At 35.0% G+C, this 16,836-nt stretch overlaps 1 protein-coding gene and 2 non-coding genes across 3 annotated transcripts; 1 reads left to right on the top strand and 2 right to left on the bottom strand.

The window, feature by feature from the left end:
• Positions 1-243: 243 nt before the first annotated feature.
• On the bottom strand, positions 244-1,196 carry LOC139889318 (uncharacterized). Its single transcript, XM_071872277.1, has 2 exons — positions 827-1,196; positions 244-758 (listed from the first exon to the last, which is right to left on the bottom strand). Exons 1-2 carry the CDS (start codon positions 1,194-1,196, stop codon positions 244-246), a joined length of 885 nt encoding a protein of 294 aa, XP_071728378.1.
• Positions 1,197-4,550: 3,354 nt separating this feature from the next.
• Positions 4,551-4,658, top strand: LOC139895017 (small nucleolar RNA R71). The gene has a single exon (XR_011775489.1). It is a non-coding gene; the product is annotated as a small nucleolar RNA R71 (small nucleolar RNA).
• Positions 4,659-15,421: 10,763 nt separating this feature from the next.
• Positions 15,422-15,494, bottom strand: TRNAR-UCU (transfer RNA arginine (anticodon UCU)). The gene has a single exon. It is a non-coding gene; the product is annotated as a tRNA-Arg (tRNA).
• Positions 15,495-16,836: the final 1,342 nt, after the last annotated feature.

The following is a 16,836-nucleotide window of genomic DNA, read 5'->3' on the forward strand; positions in this document are numbered from 1 at the left end:
AGGCTCCAAACCGACCCCAAGTGAAATTACCAATTTACCCCTTTTTAAAACAAAACTAACAGCTGGCCCGTCAGTTCTATTGGACGGCGTCCCAAATCTTGGATGGCGTCCAACTCTTCTATACTGGACGGCGTCCCCAAACTTGGACGGCGTCTCATACAACTGAAACAGGAATAGGGTCTTACATCATGCTATGGCCGAGTGATGGGACTTAAGTAGCGAAACAAGTCGTGTCTTTTGTTCTTAGGTGAGTCTCGAAGAGATAATCGCTGAAAGTTGGTTTGCTTCCTTAAGATAAGCATACCCAAGATGCTTGGGGAGCTCTTTAAGCTCAAGAGTGGGAGGTTCTTCCCATGAAGACTTGATTCGAAATCTATCTTCGTTGGGAATAGTCTCAAATGGTTCTTCCTGAGTAGTCTCACATTCAATTTCACTTTCATCAACATTAACGTTCATCAATTCCCTAAAGTCGGCCTCTAAATCCACAATGTCATTATCACAAATTTGGTTGAACCTCGTGGTATCAACCCCTAAAAGCTTTTCAAGCTCCTTATCTACACAAAAGTCAATGTGGTCAAGGGCATAACACTCATCATCATCGGTATTGCTCGGTTGCTTCATAGCTTTTCGGATGTTTATGGTAACACGCTCTTCACCAACTCCGGTGTTGAGTTGATTGCGTTGTACCACGATGATGGTGTCGGCGGTCGCAAGAAATGGTCGTCCTAAGATGAGGGGGATTAAAGATCCCCCTTCATCTTCATGATAACAAAATCAACCGGGAACACCAAGGTGTCAATGCTAACCAAGATGTCATCGGCGATACCAATAGCGGTGTCAAATGAATGATTAGCCAATCTTATCCTAATCCGGGTCGGTTTAAGAGGTCCAAGGCCGAGTCTCTCGTAAAGTGAATGGGGCATTAGGTTAATGCTTGCTCCCAAATCGGCAAGTGCATTGAAGACTTCCGAGTCACCAAACTTACAGGGGAAAATGAATTTTCTCGGATCTCCTAACTTCTTAGGGATCCTTGGCCTTGATGCAAGAATCTTGTTGCATTCCTCTTCAATAAAGAAAGATGTTTCATCATGATATTTACCCCTTTGAGATATTAGCTCCTTGATGAACTGACCATAGTTTGGCATTCCTTTAAGCACATCGGTGATTGGCAAATTGACCGAGACGTATTTCATCATATCTTGAAACTTTTTGTATTGAGCCGCCAACTAGTCCTTCCTTAAAGCTTTTGGATATGGCACCGGTCTTGTAGCCTTCAAAGGCTCATCACCCCGTTTCTTACCCATTTCATCATTATCCATACCCTTGGTTGAGTCAACCTTTTCTTTACCCTTCTCCTTACTAACCTCGATCTCCTCTTCTATAAAGCTCGGTAGTGGTTCTTGGGTGATAAAGGGTTGTGGATGGGGATCTTCAATCCCTTAAGTGGTTAGACCGCTTCTAGTGGTTATGGCATTGACATTTTCATTTCGATTTGGGTAGTTAGGGTTTTGGTTGGTGCTTTCGATAGGAATCACTCTTGTGTTGTTGTTTTGTTGGTTTTGGTTTGGTTGTCGGTTATTCTTGTAATTGTTGTTCGGGTTGACTTGTGTGTTGGATGGTAAGGTTCCTTGTGGTCTTTCGGCAATTTGGGTTGAAAGTCTTCCAACGGTGCTCTCAAGATTTTGAAATGAAGCTTGTTGGTGCTTCAATTGTTGCTTTAAGAACGTGTTCTCTTTTAACAAAAATGCTTCGGTTGTTTCTACCTTCTTGATATAATTTTGCATGATTTTTTCTAAACTCTTTGAAGGTTGGGATTATTGAGTGTTTTGTTGAGGTTGTTGATTGTAACCTTGGTTATTTTGTGGTTGACTATAACCTTGGTTGTTTTGATAATTCGAATTGGATTGATTGTTATAAAGTTGATTGTTGTAAGGTTGTTGATTTTGGTATTAGAAATCGTTGCTTCGGTTTTGGTTATAGTTGTTGTAACTTTGGTTTCGGTGTTGGTTTTGGTTTGTAAATCTGGTTGGTGTATTGGTTTGATTGTTGAAAGATACTTGCTTTTGGTTAGGAATGTAGTAGCCTTGGTTTGATATTCCACCCCGTTGATAGTTTTGATTACTCGCATAGTTAACATGAGCATCCGAATTCATGTGAATGTCATCCAAATCAACATGGTTGCATTGATTAATTTGGGGACAATTCTTGGTGAGATATGGTCCTTCGCAACTTTGACAACCAACTTGCATTGCAACTATCGATTGTTGTAGCTTTTTCAACTCTTTCCCATACATTTGAAAATGATTATTTAGACTTGCAAGAGTGACTTGACCATTGTCACTCTTCACTTGGGCTACACTTTTCGTTGATAAATCTCGTGGTGAAAGGTTCCATTCGTAAGTGTTGACCGACATATCCTCCAACATGGTTTCAGCCGCATTAGGTGACTTATACATAAAAACTCATCCCGAAGATGCATCGAGAGTTTGTCTTGTCAAAGCATTAGTACCCCTGATATGGCCAAAACAGACGGTTTTATTTGTGCGGTGTCGTTAGGTCGTAACACGTCAGAATTAGCCACTAGAAGGAGGTAATGGTTTTAAATTTATATTTAGCGGGGCCTAAATCGTACTACTCCTAATTATGAGTAAGGGAAGTATGACCTAGGGTCGTATTTTTAAGATATCAGTATAAGCGAACCAATAGTTAAAGCTTAAGATAATTATAAGGTGAAGGAGTAGTGGTTTGTTACCTAATTTTGGGTTTTCTAATTTATAAGAATAAGTAAAGTAAATGCAATAAAATTTGTAATTCATATGAGGTTAAAACAAGCGCATACTATGATTTCGCCAGTTACATTGCCGAGATTATGGAATGCTGGCTCATGAATAGGTAGTGACCTTGTATTCATTACACTAGTCTTAAACGCCCCTGTCGTAAGACATGTCACTGGGTAATGCGATAGGCTTGAAGATTCTGAATAGACAGCAACGTCCCTTACCCCCGACACCCGTGCAGTCTGACTACAGGCATACACGTTCAGACGGCTCATCCAATTGAGCGACTCCATTGGGTGACGTATTAACATTCCACAAAGGTCTAAACTTTCTTAAGCATAATAGAATATAGAGTTTGCCGTATCTGAGAGACGTGATGTGTTTCGATGCTTTCGTTAATGATTGAGTTTAAAAGATAGTTAGACCCTTAAAAATAGTTCAACCATAAAGAACACCATGGTCAAGTCGGTTTTGACTTCCATGAACACGTTCGGTTATCCTAACGGTCCAATCCTTTATGTGTTTAAACAAACAGTTCCTTAATTAACCAAGAATCCCTCAAGCGGGGTGCAATGCTTGAGACCGCGTTATGGTGAAGTGTACTAATCAGCACTGATCGGGTTACATGGCCTTACTTAGCAGAGGTACAGCTTACAACAACCGTTGTGCTTCAGCGTGCACGTACGAAGTTTATATGCTTGGTGACTACACCAGCATGGTCCAGGACCGACAATGTACTAGGGGTCTAGTTAGATGTTTCACTACAAAAGAGTCCTCAGTCGAAATCCAAGGCTTGGTAGATTTACTACAACCGGTGTGCCTCAGTCGAACTTACGTTGTATCCGATAGACTTCTCTTACCAAGGGGTGACACAGATAGTGTACTCTGAATCGAGGTTCGCGACTTCCCAATAACAGAGCCAATAACTACGTTCTATTAGTTGGAAAAGCGATTGCGTTTAAAGCATACTCGGAAAGCATCTCAACAACATACACAAGCCATAATATTATTTCGGCATTATAACTGACTACATCATAGCATACACTAAAGATAACTACTCGCTAATCATGGCAACAACATCACAAAGTGCATAATAATGGAAGACATTATAATAAGATAAAGGATAGAAGTACCAGTAGATTAAACGAGATCCGAATACAAAAGTGATAACTTCAAACTTCAGACCGCTCCTAATACAATCTTCGGCGTTCTTTTCCGGGTACTAGATTTCCCACACGGAGTAGAAGACCTTGAAAGTATGACTAATATTGTAGAAAGAGAGAGAAAGAAGTGAATTGAAGTGTGTGTAAAAATGGATGACAAAGACCCTTTAAATAGGAGTAAAATTTGCCTGCAAACGGCTGGCAGGCCGTTTGGCAGACCGTTTGGCAGCCCGTTTGCAGGGACCGTTTGATCAGGCTACCCATTCCTTGTGCCCGTTTGCCTTGGCCGTGTGGCAAGCCGTTTTTCATTGTGGCAAGCCGTCTGGCAGGCCGTTTGGCTTGCCCTGGTTTGCTGAATTCATTGGATCGTAACTTGATTTCTTGTCTTTCACCGTTTTCGCTCTAGAATCTTCGTTTTAGCCCCGATTCTCTTGATTCTTTTTGTACCGTCTTCGTAATTACTTGATCTTCAATTTTAACCTATGAAGCGGGTATTTTGCCGATAAAGCTCGAAACTTCATTGTTTTTGCGCCTTAATACCGGAGTGAAAACGTGACTTTTTAGCCGATATCAACCCCAGCAGAATGGGTTGATGTATTTTTTCTTAGTCAAACCATGCGGTGGACAAGCTCTTAGCATTTTCTTGAATTGTATCCATGCATCATACAAAGACTCATCATTCCGTTGAGTGAATCCATTAATCTCTATTCTAAAGCGCTCCGCCTTTGATGGTGGGAAAAAGTGATTGATAAAAGCTTCGGTTAAATCTTGAAAACTCCTAATAGAATCGGAAGGTAGGTTCCTTAACCACACCTTCACATCACCTTGAAGAGTAAAGGGGAATCCCCTTAACTTGAAAGCGTCATCGGTAACATCCTTGTTCTTGTAGATGTCACAAATATCATTAAATTGTTGAATGTGTTCAAACGGATTTTCCTCTATCAACCAATGAAATAGCATATCCTTGATCATTGTGAAGAAGTTGCCCTCGATCTTCCAATTATCGGCCCCAATTGGTGGTTTTGTAATGGCGGGAGGCACCAAGGTAGGTGCAACCAACCTAGTATTCCACATCGGAGTGTCATTTGGATCCTTTTGTTGCTCTTGATTAACTGGTATTTGGTTGATTGGATCAACCTCTTCAACTTCGTCCATATCTACTAAACAAAATGGCAAAACCTTAAAATATTTCCTTAATACCCTTTCTTCTCTACGCTTGTAAACCCCGTGCACGTGTTTCTCTGGATCGGAAAATGGATATGTAAACTCTTGATCCTATTGGGATCTTGTTTTCATACACCAAAGTACCTATCCTTCAATCACAATACAAACACAAACGGTTTTCCAAATACAAAATAAAATATAAAAACAAGAAAAGTAACTTTTATAAGGGTAAACCCTTACAAAAGGATCGGACAATTAAAAGCTTAAACCAAATATTCAACTAGCTAACCGCTCCCCGGTACCGGCGTCAAGAAATTTGTTGATGCGTGTGGAACAATACATCATTTACCCTCAAAATTAATATAGGATTTAAACACTACAAATAAGCACACACAACTAACGAGCATTTAGAACCCGGTTATTATAGCACTTTAATGTAAGTATTCGTTTCAAGTTCGTCCCAAGAGAGCGGTGTAAGTAGGATAATTGAAACTATTAATTGTCCCAGGGTTTGTTTAATTGGAGGGTTTTGATTGATTTTAATTAACAACTAAGACGTGCGCAAGTAAACAAACTTAAACTTAACAATTAAGACAAGTAACAAGTAACGAGTAACTAAATATTAAGAACTAATTCAATTAACTAAGTATTGTTCACTTACCTAATCCTCTCTATGCTTGGATTGCCCCATTTTACCCAAATTGCTATCGCATTAGTTGTTGAACTATTAAATGTTTAGCATTACTACCAAACCTTGATCAAATTATACTTTGCAAACTCACATAAGCATTGCATTCTAAGATCAAGTTAAGCATGATTGGTCATTAAGATTATGCTTGGGTTGAAATCACTTAGAACCCTTCAAATATCAAAATCACTTAAGATAATCGAACAACACTATGTTGACTAAAGGCCAATTGAAAACCAACTTAAATCTAGAACACAATCACTTGAAATCCTTAATCTAGTTGTCTAGATCACTATCACTATAAGTGTTGAAGCATAAATTGATCCACTTCTCCAATCACTAAGAGAGCTACTCAATCTATGTAATCAAAGTAAAGCCTAAAACAAATGCATAACAATGGATCTATAGCTAACACAATAACACTTGTTCATGTATTTCATTCTAACAACTTGATCCAATTGATTTAGGGAAAATCCTTGCATTAGAGATTCATAGATAAGCAACCACAATCAATTTAGCCAAGCATGGCTAAGATTACACTAATCATAAGCATTGAAACACAAATAAACATCACATTGAGTTATTACAGGTATTTAATCTAAAACTAGAGAATGAAAGGTGGAGATTATAACCCAAATACAAAGAGAAGAAGATCTAGAGCTAAACTATGATGGAACTTGAGCTTGTCTCCTTCAATTCACCTTCAAACTTCAATTGATGATGAAATTAGGGTTTTGAAAGTGAAAATCGGACTTGAAATTGCAGCTCTCTTTCAAATGACCTAATCTCTCTCCTTTTATAGTGGTGAAAATTTTGGGCTGAACACCGATAGGAGCGCCGCTTTTTGACGAAGAGTGGCGCTTTTGGCTTTAGCGCAAATAAACAACTTTCGGGCCCAATGATCCTCAAAACTGAAAGAAATGAGGGAGATATTGCGAGATAAAACATGTATAATTAGAGCAATATCAATGCACAATGAATGTTAAAAGTCACTTAAATTACTAATTATCTTTAATGAATACTAAGGTAGAAAATGATGTGCATGTCTGATTATTGTTTAGTGAAACATTTGGCATGTGTGATTAACTGTAATTTATATTTATGATGAATTTATGATGATTATTGTTTAGTGAAATTACTAATTATCTTTAACTATAGTTTATATTTATGATGAATTTATGTATTTACTGCTGCAATGTTGAAGTGTAGCAGTTCTGCAAGTACATATTTGAAAAGGTCTGCTGCTGTGATATGATGGGTCAATTCAGATTTGATGTGGGTCGTTTATCTTATCTTATGGGTCAATATGGCTGTTGCATTTGGGTTTTGGGTCATTTGTGGCATTACATTGAAGATATGGGTCTCTGTTACTACTTTTATGATGATAAGGGGCATTGTTACTGCTGCAAGTTTAGTTTGGGTCATAGTTGGCCATTTATTAATTTTTGTTGGTGGAATGTGATACTTATGATTTACATTATTGGCCATACTTATGATTTACTTTTAGTTTGGCTCTATCAGCAAGCGTCGATTTATTGGCGTCTTGACTGCCGTTTAGAGCCTAGATTGAATTCCAGACAGGATTTAAAACCCATGGAAATTTGATTCTACCATTTTCATGGCGTCTAAATTTTATTTTGCTAATTTAAAAAAAAAAAAAAAATTCTTTTTTTGGCCGGAGGTCCACTCAGAAGCAAACTTTTTATCCGTCGAATAGAGAGAGGGATGACTTTCTCTACTTTGAGAGTGTTTCACTCTGGGTAGAGAAATGACTTGTTTTTATTCTCGGATAAGGAAAGGATGATCTACATCTCACCTTCCTTCATACACTACTCATGTGATATTGGGTTTTTTTGTTGTTGTTGTTGTTGTTGTTGTTGTTGTTGTTGTTGGAGTAATTCTACTGGATATTGGTTTGGGTCCAGTTGTACGTTTTTTTATTAATTTGAGATATGATTTGTGTCTTAGAGTTAGAGTATTGTTTATGATTTTAGTTTTGATGTATGAGGTTTGGGATGTCCATTAACACATTCCCGGTTGGTATACCTATCGTTAATTTGTATATATACTTTCAGTTTTATGAAAGTTTGCCGGGTACCGTCCCTTCATTATATATGTTGTGATCTACTTAGTGCCGAAATTGTTGTGGGAAAACGAAGAAAAGACTTCAATTTTAAAGGTATCAAATAGCCAAAATATCGCATTGAACAAAATTAATAAATTCAAAGGTCCGGTTGATTGAAAGCTCTCTTTTGAATGTGGAAGTTGTTTTGTTTGTAGTTGTCAAAACTTAAACTCTTGAACTTAATTGTTTCTTCCCTACTATAAACATGCATGTACTTATTTGACTTTACATTGAATATCACATCACACACTTGAATATTTTTTAAATGCCTTCAATCACTGATTTTGTTTATATATAGCTTTATGAGTTTCGGAGTATTTTTTTTATCTCATCGGTTGCTTACAATTATCTGATTTCATCATAAAGTTCTTAAGTTTTAATAGCTTATACGGGCTAATGAATGTTAGTATTTTAAGGATTTCTATTAGTAAACTGATCACAGATAAACGGAACATTAGATGTAACACTTTTGCCACCACAACAACATTAATGATCATATAGAAGGTAATGTGATAATGCAAGGAGGTGTTTGATGAAATGTCATAAAGCTAATTAAATTTATAGTGCTGTAAACTTTGAAGTTAGGTGTTTAGGTTTTATGTGATTATGTGCTCAATTCATCTACATCCCTAACTATTTTTTATTCTCTTATTCTAAAATCCCGCGAAATCGCGGGTTATAAACTAGTATAAACATAATTTGATGTAGCATGATATCATGTGATTAATATTTAGTTAATTGATTTAACGTACCCATAATTTGTTTTAGAAGCATATTCACATTGATATAACTAGAGATGACTATGGTCACCAAATTTATTGATATCTGCCTGATCTATCCGTTTATTAGTAAATATGAACGAACTAAATGAACTATGAGCACTGTTGTAAACGGCGTCCGTTGCATCCGTTGCGACACCCGTTGCGACGTTTTGGTGACTAAACCGTTTCGACCCCGTCCCGTTTTCTTATAAGCCGGTCAACGGTCAAAAGTCAGGTCAAATGCAGGAAAAATTGGGTCAACGCTGGTCAAAAGTCATAAATTCTGTTAAAATCGGTCATAAGTCGGTCAAATCAATCAAAATCGACTTAGTTTAGTATTCCATTTTATATTATATTAACTCTAATAGCAATTATAGGTACAAACTTGTCAACGAAGATTTTTTAGCTCTAAAATATGTGAAATATATTTATATATATATAAAAGTCCACATTAGTCAACATCCGTTTCGACCCCGTCTCGACCCCGTTTTTTCCGTTGCGACGTTTTGAGGTCGCTACCGTTTCGGCCCGTTTCACGTCTTTTTCAACCTTGACTATGAGTATAGGTACATATATAGTTTAACAGAAGTTAAATATCTATGGATGTAGATAAAAAAAAATTTCATCCATGGACATCCATTATTTTTTTCCTTCATTTATTTACAACTTTTACCCCCTCATTTTTTTACCTTTCTTTTCATCCTTTTAGTTTTTTTATGTTCAATTAAACTAATCGACCGCTAACCAATCAAAATCACCTCCTTCAGTTAACCGATCAAAACTACCCGCAATGAAGCGCGGGTTCTTTTACTCGTTGTAACTATTACGGACTATTATATTTGTTCGACAAAAAATAACCTTATAAATAAACGATTATAAAGATTAATAAGGCACAAACTATAAACGATTATAAAGATTAATAAGGCACAAACTGAATCAACGAGAAATAACTAACAAGCATAAACAAACCGCAAAAGGCGAAAACATACCAAACTAAATCACGACAAAACTAACCACCAATAAGAGGAATAAATTAACAAAGTCAACTAATACAACGAAGACTAAAATATATCAAATTTGGAGTAATAGATTGGGGATACAAATGGATGTTTCAGCCATGGATATTCATCCGTTCCAATCTATTATAATGGATATCGATGATTTAATAGATGAATAATGGATATGAATATGGAAGATTTTAATATTTTGTGAATTGGATATCGATGACAATTTATCATCCATGTATTTATCTATTATCACCCTAAATACGTCTATAAATAATATATATGTACTAAAATATATACATATACTTCTACATATTGATATACATAAACATATATAACCTATAAAACTTAAAGTTATTAACAAAAATATGGATTAGTTATAATAATATTAAACGTTACATATTTTGATTGGTTTGAACATACATTTACTTATATTGTAACGTTTTTTGCTCAATTTAAGTTACACTCGAAGACAAATTACAATTAAAACATGTCTAATAAATTAAAAACATAAATATTATACATTAATATTTGTTATAATCTATATTTAATTTCCAAATCGTCGTTACTCGTTACATTAATAATTTAATAATTATTTAATGGATATCCATTAACTCGCTTAATCCAATGATATGAATATAAATATGGATGAATGAAATAAAACTAAACGGATATGAATACGAATACGTATAAAAATCAATCGTATATGGATGTCATTGTCATTCTAGTAATAATGGAGTACCTAAACTATAAATAAAAAAGGTTATGTAAGAGACGGAAAAGCCCATTTAATATTTGGGCCGCATTAACCAAGTCTGTGGCCTTTGTTTATAAAAAAAAGCTTGGACTTTGAATCATTTCCATGCCTCTTCCTTACTATATACTACGGACTTACGGAGTACTATTATTTTCACCCAAATTGTTCATAAATTATTATGCATATACTAATTGTGGTGGGGTTTGTGGCCGTCCGTTTGGGCCACCCCCACCATATCAAACGTCAATCAAACAAAACCAAACTCAAAAAAGGTAACACCCCCCTCAATTTTTGCACACTTACAAAAAATACCCTGTACTCCAGGGGGTAAACTGTCAATTCTCTAACTTAAAATACAAAGTTCACCCAAACCCTTCGACAGCCCGTATACATATACTAATTGTGGTGGGGTTTGTGGTCGTTCGGGCCACCCCCACCATATCAAACGGCAATCAAACAAAACCAAACCCAAAAAAAGCAAAACACCTCCTCAACTTTTGCACACTTACAAAAAATACCCTGTACTCCAGGGGGTAAACTGTCAATTCTCTAACTTAAAATACAAAGTTCACCCGAATCCTTCGACAACCCGTATCTTTCTCCTCGCTCCGATTTAAATTTCACCAAACACTCCGTTAAACTCGAAATATTTTCACGAATAAAACGAAACTTACTACGTTCGAAACAGACACTTTTTAAAAAAACGCTAACACAACGACAGCCCGTATCTTCCCGCTCGCCGCGAGTTAAATTTTTCCCCGACGGCACCGTCAGACTCGAAATAATTTTATGAACAAAACGATACTAACTACGTTCGAAACAGACACTTTTTAAAAAACGCTAAACACAACGACAGCCCGTATCTTCCTGCTCCCCGCGAGTTAAATTTTTTCGCCAACACCACCAGACTCGAAATAATTTTATCAACAAAAAGAAACTAACTACGTTTGAACCGAACAGATTTTAAAAAACACTAAAGACGACGACACCAACAACGACGCATAACACATGGGCCGTTTTCCCTTCTGTAAATAAAACTGCGTTAAATATGAATACGCGGGCCGAAAGACTCCGCCGCATCGCGCGGGCCGGACCGAATTAGTTATAACTTATAAGTGTATCTTTTATGATCAGTCTAAACTAGGGATGCCAATGGATGTTTCATCCATGGGCATCCACTCGATCTGATCCATTTATAATGGATATGAATGATGTAAATGGACGATTAACGAATATGGATATGAATATGGATGATCTAAATATTTCATGGATCGAATATGGATGACAATTTTCCATTCACGGATATATTCATTATCACCCGAAATACATCTATATATACATATATACGTACTAAAATATATGGATATACATCTACATATCAATATTCATATACATATAACCTACAAATTCTTAAATTATTAGCGAAAATAAGGGTTGTAATAGTCACAATTATTAAATCTTCACTAACAATATTCAAAGTTACATATTTAGATTAGTTTAAATGTATATTTACTTATATTATAACGTTTTTTGTTCAATTAAATTTAAAATCGGCGACAAATTACAATTAAAACATATGTAACAAATCAAAAACATAAAGATTAAATTGATAAAATCGTCATTAGATTAACATTTCATTTGATATCCAACGGATATTCATTAACCCGCTTAATCTATCGGATAAGGATATGGATGGATGAACAGAAATTAAATGGATATGGATGAGGAAAAACTAAATGGATATGGATGTGAATATAACATCATCTGATTCATATTCGATACATTATCATCCCTACCCTAAACTCGTGATATTAGTATTCAATTATTATGACTCTTTGATATTGTAAAAGTCAGTTAACCATACTGCTAAACTCGTGCTTTAAAAAGTGTCATTGAAGGATCCGATTTTTTTAACTCATTAAGTAACATGCTAATAAAAAGAGGCTGCATATATGAATTAATATATTCGTTTACCAAATGGTCACGGGTCGCTAAATTTCCAAAAGTTATTCGCATTTTTAAATTAGGATAGCGACTAAGTTTTAACCCATTAGAAATAAAAATATACTGCAAATAAATAAAAAAACTCCATGCCTCTCTAATTTATAGTTCACGTTTTTTTTATTTGAATCCCTGATTTAGTTATTCACATTAATAGTTAGAAATTAGATTTCGAACCCTCTCAGTTTTCAATGTATTTTATTGCGTTTAGTTTGTAAAATTATTTCGTGGCTAACGATGATGTCGTTGAAGCGCAACTCGAGTCGAACTAAAAGGTATAACCTGTGAAAGATTTAAATGTTATTTTGAATTAACAATATATGTGCATCTCATCGTTTCGCCATGGATTTGTTGACTTTTAAAAACTTAACGCAAAATCAACGTGTATGAAAAGTACTCCAAATATTTAGCGTTTTTTTAAAAAGAATCCGTTTTGCGTATAGTTAGTGACGTTGTGTTCGTAAAATTATTTCGAGTTTAACGATGATGCCGGAAAAATTTAACTTGTTGCGAGCGAGAAGATATGACCTGTTGAATATTTGGGTGGAGTTTATTTAAGATTTTTTTATGAAATATTAATTTGGCACTTTACCCCCTGTTTGGGGGGCCCGGTTTTAATGTTTGAACAAAGTTGTGGGGTTTTTTTTTTGGCAAAGTGGAAGTTAGTAAAAAAATAAAATACGAAATGACGAAAATACTCCTGATACTATTCATCATTTTTGTCTAATAGTTAATATGATACAGTTAATTTCATTTTATAACGTTTATGCACGAATATAAAAAAAGTTAGGTATAAATAAACAGTAAAACAATAATCTTAACAAATTCTAAAGTATAATAATGATTAATGATAATGATATTTTCTTAAAGAATTTTTTTTTTTTTTTTTTTTTTGTCGAGAAATAAAAATGAGACACTGAAATCATTAAAAATCTGAATTACAGAAAATAACCGTTTCACAAAATTTGGATCCTTGTTTGAAAGTTGTGTGCATATTTGACTATTTGTAACTATGAGAGAACACGGTTCTGGTAAAACCGAGAAATCTCAAAGAACGAGAAGGAAACTGACAGATTTAATAAATCGTATACTTCAACAACATACTATAGGGAGGGACGACTTCTTTTACCTGCGGACCGATAGGTATCCGTGGAGGGAGGAATGACTGCCCTTTTACTCTAGGGTAGAGGAAAAACTGTCTACATCTAACCACCCCCATACTTCACTTTAGTGGAATTGGGTATTGTTGTTGTTGTTGTTGTTGTTGTTGTTGTTGTTGTTGTTGTTGTTGTTGTTGTTGTATACTTCAACAACATGTTCAACATATAAGTCCAAGAGTCCATCACCCCTTAGACTTATATGCATGGCGGTACACACATGGGGGCCTGACTCGGACTCGCTTTGTAAAACCTCTTACCTAAACTCTGATACCATGACAGATGTAATAAATCGTATACTCCAACAACATGTCAAACATATAAGTCCAAGAGTCCATCATTTTCTAAAACAAATTGTTGATAGATGGACTTCCCCTTAGACTTATATGCATACATTTATTTTGTCAAATGGGCGATGTGAGATAATTTCCCAACAGAAGCGAACTGAAACCAAAATACTCAAGGATATTTGATTCGGTTCGTGGCCCATAAACTTGCATTTTTTCGAGTTTCGGTTTGATCCTGGTCAAACTCAAATTCAATAAAAATCGGATAAAAACAAAGAGTATATATAAATCATTTATAGATGATAACTTTCTTATGGATAATTATTTTTTTTTTATTTCCTTATTTAACGTAACGTGTCAAAAGATATATACTCATGATCAAATATATGCTATAGAGAAAATTGGTTATGATATTTTACACAAACTAGTAATTAATATTTCGGAATAAATATCAATGATAAAACTTTTAATCAATATCTAATGTAAAATAATAATATAATAATGTATGTATAGACTATAGTATTTTCAGTTAAGATCTAATGATATGTATATAACTTATTAAACTATGATTATGATTACTCTATATATGATTTAATTAAAGAAAATAAAGCGGAAAAGAATGAAACAAAATTACGTGTATTGGTCTTACGACTACCGTTTTAATTGTAGAGTTAACCAAAATATAACCCTTGACTTTCATTCGCACTAGCAATAATCATTTTACTCCTATGTCTGTGTTGTGGGCTGAAAGTAAAAGGAAACAATACAACGTCAATACATATAGTTCAATAATTAAAACTCAAAAGATCATAGGAATTTCAAATGATCGAATAGTCTTATTTATTGAATTAGTTTTTTTTATCTAAACTTTTTACTCCGTAATTTGCAACTCTAACTTATTAAACTATGATTATGATTACTCTATATATGATTTAATTAAAGAAAATAAAGCGGAAAAGAATGAAACAAAATTACGTGTATTGGTCTTACGACTACCGTTTTAATTGTAGAGTTAACCAAAATATAACCCTTGACTTTCATTCGCACTAGCAATAATCATTTTACTCCTATGTCTGTGTTGTGGGCTGAAAGTAAAAGGAAACAATACAACGTCAATACATATAGTTCAATAATTAAAACTCAAAAGATCATAGGAATTTCAAATGATCGAATAGTCTTATTTATTGAATTAGTTTTTTTTATCTAAACTTTTTACTCCGTAATTTGCAACTCTATTGAGACTTTTTGAAAATTAATGTACTGTTTTTAGCTATTTAGTTTGATCTTGAATTTGATTACGTTATTATCTAAATTTATTTTTGACATTCGGATTGTGTTTTGATTCGAACTTGGACTAAAACTAAAACCGGGCCAAAACCAAATCGTATAAAGTGGTCCAGTTTTAAGTTCTCATTTCCATATATATTCTGGTTTCGAATTAATACGTTTATTATAGCCCGGCTTAATCCGGATATAGAGTGTGTTCGATAACGTTTTGTCTGCAACACATATAAAGCATTAGTAAGCGTAAAAAATGCACACCCGGTGGGACTCGAACCCACAATCGCCTGATTAGAAGTCAGACGCCTTATCCATTAGGCCACGGGTGCTTTTTTATTTGTACACTATATTAATAATTTACAAACAAATTCAGAAGTCACCACATAGGATACTACTACAATACAATTTAAGTGCACAAATGTTTCTTATTTTAAAATAACCAGAGGCCTTTCCTGTATTATAATATAAAGTACATCTTTTTTATTCCAAAATCATGAAAGTGCATTTATTTCACAAAGCGATTACTTTTATTGTATCATGATAATGATAATGACTACTTTCTAGAAAGCTTTTAGGATGCTTCATTTGATATTATTGGGTTTGTATATATTTTGTTTTTGTCACATACGTATAAGGCATAACTAAACTTACCATGAATTGTCTACTATCTTAATTCGTATTTGAGGTAGCTATTTAAACAAGGTCTAACATATGCTAACATATCAAGTTTCACAACTTATTTTTCAACGGCCAAAATTTATTAAACCAAACAACCCAAGCTAGCGAGGAGCCACAGGGGATTAGAACGAATTACATAACCAAGAATTCAAACAATTGACATCATTACCTCGATCATTATGCCAAAAAAATGAAAAGGAACGAATGAAATAAAAAAAAACCACACTTCTTAATCAAGTTTCACAACTTATGGTCCTAAGATAGTGCAACAAGAAGTTTCACAACTTAGGTTCCTAGGATTGCAGTTGTACTTGAGTGGTAGTGATCTGCCTCTAACACAGTTGAGGTCAGAAGTTCGACTCCACTCCATGGCAACAATTAATGCAATTCTATCCCTGCCATGTAAAGATCCACCCATGGCACATTTCCCACATTGTGTTGGGGGTAAAAGGGAGGGGGTTTTTACTTGGCCGTGCCCTTGGATCGGTTCAAGGTTTCATCCCGGACAGCGATAGGGGGCGGGTTAATATCACTGCATCGGCATAGTCGAAACGGGAGATGATTGCAACGGGTGGTTAAGTCCCCCTCGGGTGATCCCAAATTCGCTGTTCTAAAAAAAAAAAAAAAAAAAAAAAAACTTAGGTTCCTAAGATAATGCAACACAAGGATTTGGTCACACAATTAGTTCATAATTTGTAGACAACCTTTCATAACGAATTCATCAGGATTGACGTTTTCGGCATCCAGGGTCACATCGACCATAGAACCATGTTAATAAGTGGAACGCACTCATTAGCTGTCTGCACTCATGTTTGACAATAAGATACGAAGGCATCATTTTCAATGTTGTTTCGCGATAACAACTTACAAAAAAACATTTTATGTCTAATTACGGGTCAAAATCACAAGTCAATATTAATGTAATCAGGGTATTCATTCCTCCTCACAAGCATTTATATTATTTATACATGCTTAAAATTAGGATATGCTATC

This window comes from Rutidosis leptorrhynchoides, chromosome 2 (assembly GCF_046630445.1).
Source record: "Rutidosis leptorrhynchoides isolate AG116_Rl617_1_P2 chromosome 2, CSIRO_AGI_Rlap_v1, whole genome shotgun sequence".
In the NCBI taxonomy this organism is placed as follows: domain Eukaryota; kingdom Viridiplantae; phylum Streptophyta; class Magnoliopsida; order Asterales; family Asteraceae; genus Rutidosis; species Rutidosis leptorrhynchoides.